General features: G+C 61.4%; 2 protein-coding genes across 10 annotated transcripts; both read left to right on the top strand.

Annotated features, from left to right (window-relative positions):
* Positions 1 to 1,355: 1,355 nt before the first annotated feature.
* Positions 1,356 to 3,866, top strand: TMUB1 (transmembrane and ubiquitin like domain containing 1; the record flags this gene model as incomplete). 3 transcript variants are annotated; one of them, XM_080819119.1, is made up of 4 exons in its annotated part: positions 1,373 to 1,469; positions 1,888 to 1,999; positions 2,343 to 2,761; positions 3,051 to 3,866. In XM_080819119.1, 2 exons carry the CDS (start codon positions 2,373 to 2,375, stop codon positions 3,400 to 3,402), a joined length of 741 nt encoding a protein of 246 aa, XP_080675245.1. In that variant the 3' UTR covers positions 3,403 to 3,866. The 3 variants fall into 3 exon arrangements, with proteins under 3 accessions (XP_080675243.1, XP_080675245.1, XP_080675244.1); XM_080819118.1 differs by having other exon boundaries at positions 1,376 to 1,469; positions 1,913 to 1,999; XM_080819117.1 differs by lacking the exon at positions 1,888 to 1,999 and having other exon boundaries at positions 1,356 to 1,469.
* A 251-nt stretch (positions 3,867 to 4,117) lies between these two features.
* On the top strand, positions 4,118 to 8,457 carry FASTK (Fas activated serine/threonine kinase). 7 transcript variants are annotated; one of them, XM_080818476.1, is made up of 10 exons: positions 4,118 to 4,338; positions 5,121 to 5,359; positions 6,033 to 6,212; positions 6,344 to 6,483; positions 6,985 to 7,198; positions 7,303 to 7,462; positions 7,666 to 7,757; positions 7,838 to 7,973; positions 8,046 to 8,160; positions 8,243 to 8,457. In XM_080818476.1, coding segments are annotated over exons 1-10 (1,386 nt in total). In that variant the 5' UTR covers positions 4,118 to 4,336; the 3' UTR covers positions 8,351 to 8,457. The 7 variants fall into 7 exon arrangements, with proteins under 7 accessions (XP_080674602.1, XP_080674598.1, XP_080674600.1 ...); XM_080818472.1 differs by having other exon boundaries at positions 4,134 to 4,338; positions 5,121 to 5,540; XM_080818474.1 differs by having other exon boundaries at positions 4,165 to 4,338; positions 5,121 to 5,540; positions 7,917 to 7,973.
* The last annotated feature ends 31 nt before the right edge of the window (positions 8,458 to 8,488 follow it).

Raw genomic sequence — 8,488 nt, 5'->3', positions numbered from 1 at the left:
ACGCTGTTTAATTCTGAAAGCCACAGCACACATCTCTTTTAGATGCTTAACTAGAATCGACAGCAAGAATTTGCACCAGGTAGCTCCCAGGAGAAATGCTGAGGGTAAAGAGCTTCTCCTATGTGTTGTGTCAACAGCCAGCACAGGTCTGTGTTAGGCCCGGTGGGCTTGTCTACGTGTCTCTCCCCTATCATCATGAGCCATGTGAGGGCAGGGACAAGTTCACCTGTGTGATTCACCATCGTATTCCCAGCATCTTGCACAGTGCCTGACATATAGTATAGATTTAATAAATGTTTCTAGAATAAACGAATGAATAGGAGGGAAAGAACTAGAGAGAAGTTAGATCTGCATGTTATACATCTAAACGGACTCTCCCAAGGCAGTACCTGTTCCCACTTGGGGTACCTGCTCGGACGAGTAAGCATGAACTGTGGAAACACTAGGGTACATGGCTTTTCCCCAGGACTGGCCTATAAAACCCAGCACATGAGATCTCTGTGGCCCAGAGGAAGGAGGGAAAAAGCCATAGAAATTAGCTGGCCCAAGCCAGGCTGCGGATCCAAGTCCTCTACACAGAAACACACTAAGAATATAGTTTCCAAGCCCAGAGTATTGGTGTAAGACTAGGTAACTAAGTACTCGTGTAATACTAGGCAAACAAATACCTAGTGTGTAATGGCTCCCTTACACAGTTTTCATACTTGTTTAATAAAACGCTTAATTTCTTCCTTACAATTTCCTTATGAACTATGTTTTAGGAACAAAGCAATTACGATTCAAAGAGATTTCATGTGCCCCCAAGGTTACACAGTTAATAAACATGGGATAAGAGATCAGCATTTGTGCCAGGTTCCAAGGTCTGTGCTTCTCGCATAGTCTTACAGGGGCGGTGTGGTGGAAGGGACCAAGGAGACAGGGCAGCCCAAGCTACTGTGGCCAGCCCCTGCGATGAATGTCCTCAGCCAACCTGATGGGACAGCTCATGGGTACCGGGCTCTGAGCCAAAGAGTCAATTTAAGGGGCCCACAGTGCCTTTTGGCGTCCACTCTGACATAAGAACAGACCACGGTAGGGGTCACCTGAGCGCCCCAGAGCCTGCATCTGGAAACACGGGTGCTCTGACGTGTTCTCGCTGACGTCGGTTTTTAGAGTGACAGATGCCCTGGATGCCAGCGGGGGAGGTAGCGGGTCTTGCTGTTGCCTGGACCTCAGGAGAATGGCACAACCCTTAAGCCCGCCCCCGCGGCCCCTCAACGACTTGCGGTCACCAGGACTAGTCTGCGGATCCCGGCACGTGGGTCAGCAAGGCGGAGGGCGGGAAATGCGCACCGCGCAGGACTACAAGTCCCACAATGCTCCGGGAGGCGGCGGCAGGGAAGAAGGGGGTGCCTTCAGGTGTCCGCGACCTCGGCGCCTCCCGCCCGGAAGTGCCCGAGGGTCCGCTATGGAGCTGGCGGAGCCGGGCGGTGAGTCCCCGCGCGGTGACCGCGCCCACCCCACCGCCCCGGGCCCCAGCTGGCTCGCTCGCCCCGCCCGGGGTTTGCCGATGCCCTCCCGTGGCTCCGGGGGGCGGGAAGATGGGAGGGGTGATGGAAGAGTTGGGGGTGGGGAGGGCCAAGTCTCGGATTCCCGGGCGGGATCTCGGGTCCGCTTGCGGACTGGGTTTGGAGAGGCTTCCAGAGGAGGCGCCGAGTCTGGCCGCCGCGGGGTGGGACTTGAGTAGACCCGAGGGGCCAAGTCCGGTGGGGGGATGGCAGCTCTCGGACGCTCCGAATTGCCGAAGGGCGGAGATTGACGTATGGTGTGGGGAAGCCTTGGGAAGCAGTCCCCTGCCGCGGGTGCGGTTTGGTTAAATGGTAACGGGGGTGGGGGTGGGGGACATAGAACCCCATTTTCTTCCCCCTTGCAGAAACTTTAATGATGGAGGAGTAGATAAGCTTTGGGGTGAAATAGACGAAGGAGAAGGTGAACTTTGGGATAGTAGATGGAACATTAGGTAAGCTTTGGGGTGAAGTTTACTGAGAGTTGAATTTAGGGGAGAAGTTGCTTAGAAGATCATGGCCCTTACTTCGGGTTAGGGTTTGAATGAATGGGGGAGATGGTTAGGACCTAGAACTCGGGTTACAAAAAGGTAGGACTTGGGATCTGGTTATGGGAGGGGGCACTGGAGGGAACTTTGGGACAACCGGGTTTCAGAACGGTATGTGCCCTAGGGTGGAGTGTGGGTAATGGGGCAGAGCAATAAGGACTGGGAGAGTTTGGTGGGGTGGGGGCAGGAGCCTGTTGGAGTTAAGCTGGCCAGCGAGCCAGCCCCTCATGGGTTCTTTGTACCTCTCCAGCTCAGTAAGGTGGCAGGCAAGGCAGGTGCCATGGCCTTGATTGAAGGGGTGGGTGATGAGGTGACCGTCCTTTTCGCGGTGCTTGCCTGCCTTCTGGTGCTGGCTCTCGCCTGGGTCTCAACACACACCGCGGAGGGTACCGACCCACTGCCCCAGCCGTCAGGGACTCCAGCAGCAGCACAGCCCAGTGAAGCCATGGCGGTCACCGGCAGCATCAGAGGGGAGGCCCCAGGAGCCGAGACCCCCAGCCTGAGACACAGAGGTCAGGCTGCACAGCCAGAGCCTGGCGTTGGGCTCTCAGCGACGTCGCCATCGCCGGACTCCCCTCAGGAGCCCCTAGTGCTGCGGCTGAAATTCCTCAACGATTCAGAGCAGGTGGCCAGGGCCTGGCCCCACGATACCATTGGCTCCCTGAAAAGGTAAGCTGGGATGAGGACAGGAAAGAAATTCTAAACATTGGGGTGGGAGTCATTACAGACCCAGAAGGGCCATCAGAGAGATCTGAGACTTCCCCCTCCTTCTGCAGACGAAGGAACTGAGGTCCCCACGTCACACACTATCATTCCCCTTATAACAGGAGGGGACCCCCTTAGAGGCCACCACCTGAGTGCTGGGTGGAGGCAAAGGTGAGGGGTGGGAGTGTTGGTCTGGGCAAGGGACCAGGACTGCCTGAGGCCTGCTCTCTTACCCAGGTCCCTCTCTCCTCAGGACCCAGTTTCCCGGCCGGGAACAGCAGGTGCGACTCATCTACCAAGGGCAGCTGCTAGGAGACGACACCCAGACCCTGGGCAGCCTTCACCTCCCGCCCAACTGCGTTCTCCACTGCCACGTGTCCACACGCGTCGGTCCCCCACACCCCCCTTGCCCACCGGGGTCAGAGCCAGGCCCCTCCGGGCTGGAAATCGGCAGCCTGCTGCTGCCCCTGCTGCTGCTGCTTCTGTTGCTCCTCTGGTACTGCCAGATCCAGTACCGGCCCTTCTTCCCCCTGACCGCCACTCTGGGTCTGGCGGGCTTCACCCTGCTCCTCAGTCTCCTGGCCTTTGCCATGTACCGCCCGTAGTGCCTCCACGGGCTCTCGGAAGCATTGCTGGCCCCTCTGGACCTTGCTCCCCACGACACAGTGGGCGCTGTTGTCTACCCAGGCCCACCTCTCCGGCCTGCCTCTTCCCGCTACCCTGGAGCCCAGCCCTGCGCAGCAGAGCGCTCCGGGGGTCGGTTGACGTCCCCCCTTGTGACCTCCATGCCTCTGGGCCACCTGCTGGGGCTGCTGGCCCTCGGCCCCCGCTGACAGTCAGCTCCTCTGGGTCAGGCAGCTGCTGTCACTGCCTTGGCCCCGGGCAGAGCCGGGCTACACCCCTGGGTCCTTCTTAGAATTCTGCCCGAGGACCCAGCCACCTCTAGTCCCTAATAGCTCCTTGGGCTGATTTGAGGACCTAAGGACTGCGGGGCGCTGGGGAAGGGGAGCTGGGAGGGGCAGAGGGATTGTGTGGAACATGTGCAGATTAAATGACTGTGAAGTTTTCACTCGTGGTGTGTGTCCGGGTGTGTGGCCCCGTGGGGGGTGTTGAACAGGGACCCCTTGCCCTCTGGGAGGAAAGGCGTGAAGGACGCAGACTGGGCCCTCCCCGGGGATCCCAACATCACACCACCCGCCGCCGGCTTCCGCTCTCCCTTCGCTCCTGCCTCAGCGACCTGGCCCTTTGGCTCCGCCCTCCGCCTCCGGCACCGCCCCGCCCCGCCCCGCCCCGGCTCGGCGCGCGCAGCTTCCCGGAAGTGGGGGGCGGAGCGTGCGACGCAGGGGCGCGCGGGGCCTGACGGGAGCCACGTCTGTGCTGGTCGGGGGCTGAGCCGCGATTGGCGTCCGGACCGCGGTCCGGGGGTTGCTGGGAAGATGGCGGACTCGGTGGCCTGCCGATGAGGAGGCCGCGGGGGGAGCCCGGCTCCCGGGCCCCGAGACCGACTGAGGGAGCGACCTGCGCGGGGCCTGGGGAGCCATGTAGGGGTGGCGCCTACGGGGCGGGCTGCGGGAGGGCCGCGGGAGTTGGTGTTGGCGACCGTGACCGCGGTCTCCTGGCGTTGCCGGGCCGGGGTGGGTGTGGGGGCCCCTGACACCACCGACTCCGCGCCATTGCAAAGCTGCGCGCTCGGGCTCCACGGGCGCCCTGCGAGGTGGGCGCTGCGTTCTCGTTTCACGGGCGAGGAGGCTTGGGCAGAGAGACGAAGCCACTTGTCCAAGGTCATGCAGCTGGTAAGTGGGAGCGCCCAGCATGGAACCCAGGACCGCCCGGCTGCCGAGCCCGCGTTCCACCCTCCTTGCCGCTGCCGCCTCCTGCGGGAGGGGGAGGTGGTCGGGAGGGCGTATCGACGGGGCAAGCTGGGCTCCAGGCTGGGCACGACCACTAACCCGATCCGTGACCTCGGGCTTAACCCCTTTTCCTCTCTGGGCCTTGGTTTCTCCACCTGTGAAATCGAGGTAGTGCCAGCCCTGCCTGCCACCTCGGAGGCGTGTATGGAGAGCATCAGAGGAGATACGTAGTGCATGTGGACTTGCTTTGTAAATATCCCTGTGCTGAGTACACCGAAGGTGCTGTTTCAAAGGATGGAAGGAGGCAGAGAGGGGCGGGGTGGGGAAGAAGACGAGAGCAGCCACATGGAAGGGTGAACATGAGTGGGTTGCTCTGACCCCAGGGCCCCCTGAATGGGCAGTGAGGTCAGTAGATAGCCGGTTTTTCTCCTCTTTGGAGAAAACCTCACCCCCTTTTCTGGGCTGCCCCTCAGGGTCTCCACCCAACTCCATGCTTCGAGTCCTGCTCTCTGCCCAGGCCTCTGCTGCTCGGCTGTCTGGCCTGCTGCTGCTCCCGCCAGTACAGCCCTGCTGTCTGGGGCCCAGCAAGTGGGGGGACCGGCCTCCTGGAGGAGGCCTCCATGCAGGCCCTGTGCAGGGGCTACAGCGGCTTCTGGAACAGGCGAGGAGCCCTGGGGAGCTGCTGCGTTGGCTGGGCCAGAACCCCACCAAGGTGCGCGCCCATCACTACCCTGTGGCACTTCGTCGTCTGGGTCAGCTCTTGGGGTCCCAGCCACGGCCCCCTCCCGTGGAGCAGGCCACACTGCAGGACTTGAGTCAACTCATCATCCGAAACTGCCCCTCCTTTGATCCTCACACCGTCCACGTGTGTCTGCACCTTGCAGTCTTACTTGGTGAGGAGGGCGTCTGGGGGGTGGGTGTTAACGGAAGAATAGAGAAAGACCATAGAAGACCCAAGATCACTGACAGCATTCACCTCTTGGGCTTTGCCAGGAATGGCGCATGGCCGGGCAGGCTCGGTGCTGCTCCCCCGTATCCACAGCAGACAGCAGGAGTCCAGCAGCATTCGTTCCAGCTTAGCTAGGGGTGCCAGCCCTGATTCCTTCCAACGCAGTGCTCTAGAAAGCCACCACTGTTTGTCACCGTTGGCGTGCGATGAGAGCTTACTGCCGTGTTGGTGTAAGGTCTTTCCCCACAAACTGTTGTGAGACTTCACAGTCACGTGCTATTTCACGTTTCTCCAGTGCTTCTGCTCACACTGTAGCAACCCTTCCATCCAGAACACGGAGACCCGAAAGGTTGGGAATCCAGCAACTGAACCCCATGACTGGAACAGAGCAGCACCCCGTTACCAGGGCTGCCTCCTCTGACCCTCTCCCTCTCAGGCTTCCCGTCAGATGGGCCCCTGATGTGTGCCCTGGAGCAGGAGAGAAGGTTCCGCCTCCCTCCGAAGCCACCTCCCACTCTGCAACCCGACCTGTGCGGCGGGCAAAGATTGGAAGCTGCTCTGAGCTGCCCTCGTCTCCTGAGGCGTCCCCGGCAGCATCTCATCCGCAGCCTGGCAGGTGCTGGAGGGGACTGAGGGCAGGTGGCGGGAGGGGCTGAAGACAGGAGGCGGTAGGTGGTGGTGTCTGGGCTGAGTGGATGTAGTCGAGCACTGGCCTGTGGGTCCAGCATGACGGGCTGTTCTTCACAGAGGCCAGGCCAGAGGAACTGACTCCCAACGTGATGGTGCTCCTGGCCCAGCACCTGGCCCGGCACCGGTTGCGGGAGCCCCAGCTTCTGGAAGCCATTGCCCACTTCCTGGTGGTCCAGGAAGCCCAGCTCAGCAGCAAGGTGGGATTACCTCCCACCCTGCCATGCTCCTCTCCCAGCCCTCCTCAGTGTCGGGCCCGGCCCCCTGTTCAGCGTGACTGGCTGCCTCCTGCAGTGGACAACCAGCCAGGCTCTCCGCTCTGTTCCCTCCCTCCACCCCGGGGTTTCATCTTCGGTCACCCCCACCTGGCTTGTCCACCCACCCAGCGTGTATGCCTGGTTCTCTGCAGTTCTCCGCACTCGGCACTGTCTTAGCTTCGTCGAGCCCACTCCTCTAAGCCTTCGGGGCCAGACCCCACAGCGATGTCTCCATTGGTTTGATTAATCCCATGGGGCTCAAGACACTGGTTATGCTGTCGAACTTCTGGTGTGTACGTCGGGGTAGAGGGATTGTTCTGCCTTTACACAGGCGTTAGGAGCTCGCAGGCCAAGCCTCCCTGAGGTTCAGCTAGTGAAGGATCTTGGAGAACTGTTTCGTGCTGGGTGAAGGGCTGCTCTTCCTCCTTCCTCCTTCCTGCGCAGGTGGTGCAGAAGTTGGTCCTGCCCTTTGGGCGGCTGAATTACTTGCCCCTGGAACAGCAGTTTATGCCCTGCCTTGAGAGGATCCTGGCTCGGGAAGCAGGGGTCGCTCCCCTGGCTACTGTCAACATCTTGATGTCACTGTGCCAGCTGCGGTGCCTGCCCCTCAGGGCCCTGCACTTTGTCTTTTCCCCAAGTTTCATCAACCACGTCAGCGGTGCGCAGACGGGAGGGCTGGCTGGGTCCCTGGCGGCCAGTGGGCAGGGGTAACTGGGGGTGGGAGTCTGCCACCCCGCGAGCCTCAGTCCTGCTTTCCCACAGGCACCCCTCACGCCCTGATTGTGCGGCGCTACCTCTCCCTGCTAGACACGGCCGTGGAGCTGGAGCTTCCGGGATACCGGGGTCCCCGCCTTCCCCGAAGGCAGCAAGTGCCCATCTTCCCCCAGCCACTCATCACTGACCGTGCCCGCTGCAAGTACAGGTGGATGGGGCAGCAGGGGGGAGGGGAGGGGAGCAGCCTGTAGGAAGCACAGAGTAGAAGAGCCAGGGGGACGCTGAACTGTCCCGCGCTGACACTCAGGAAGAAAAAAGGGCGCGGGGTGGCTTGGGACATCAAAAGCATTTGCCCAGGGTCCAGCCTCCTGAGCTTTTCCCTATTGGTATTCGCTCCCTGACCCGACTCAGTCACAAGGATATAGTGGCAGAGGGGCTGCGCCAGCTGCTAGGGGAAGAGAAGTACCGACAGGACCTGACCGTGCCTCCAGGCTACTGCACAGGTGAATTCCCGCGGGCAGGTGGCTGGCGGGGATACAGAGCCTTGGCTGGAAGCCAGTGGCCCTTTCTCTCCCCCCTCCAGACTTCCTGCTGTGTGTCAGCAGCTCTGGTGCTGTGCTTCCCGTGAGGACCCAGGACCCCTTCCTACCCTACCCTCCCAGGTCCTGTGCCCAGGGCCAGGCTGCCTCCCAGTCCACGACTCACGACCCTGCCCAGAGGTAAGGGAAGAGGGCGGGGGAGCCTCCCTGCCTCTGTGGACACCCCCCTGAGCCTCCGTCCACCCCCTCCAGGGTGGTGCTCATGCTGCGGGAACGTTGGCATTTCTGCCGCGATGGCCGAGTGCTGCTGGGCTCCCGGGCCCTACGGGAGCGGCACCTGGGCCTGCTGGGCTACCAGCTCCTGCCGGTGAGAGACTCCCCACCATCCTGCCGCCCCTCTGCCCAGCCCACAGACCACGTGGGTAACCCGCTGCTCCCCTCCCCTGCAGCTACCCTTCGAGGAACTGGAGTCACAGAGAGGCCTGCCCCAGCTCAAGAGCTACCTGAGGCAGAAGCTCCAGGCCTTGGGCCTCCGCTGGGGGCCTGAAGGGGGGTGAGGGGCGTGCACATGGGGCTCAGGATGACCCTCCCGATAGGGGGGCGGACAATTTGCACTTTGGCTCTCTATATTTTGGTTTGTCATTAAAGTCCCTTTCCTTCCCCATCGCGCATCTCGTTTCTGGGACGGGGGGGGT

The sequence above is a fragment of the Martes martes genome (assembly GCF_963455335.1).
Source record: "Martes martes genome assembly, chromosome: 11".
Classification (NCBI taxonomy): domain Eukaryota; kingdom Metazoa; phylum Chordata; class Mammalia; order Carnivora; family Mustelidae; genus Martes; species Martes martes.
Note: the sequence above shows the minus strand (reverse complement) of the source record. Positions and strands in the feature narration are given on the sequence as shown.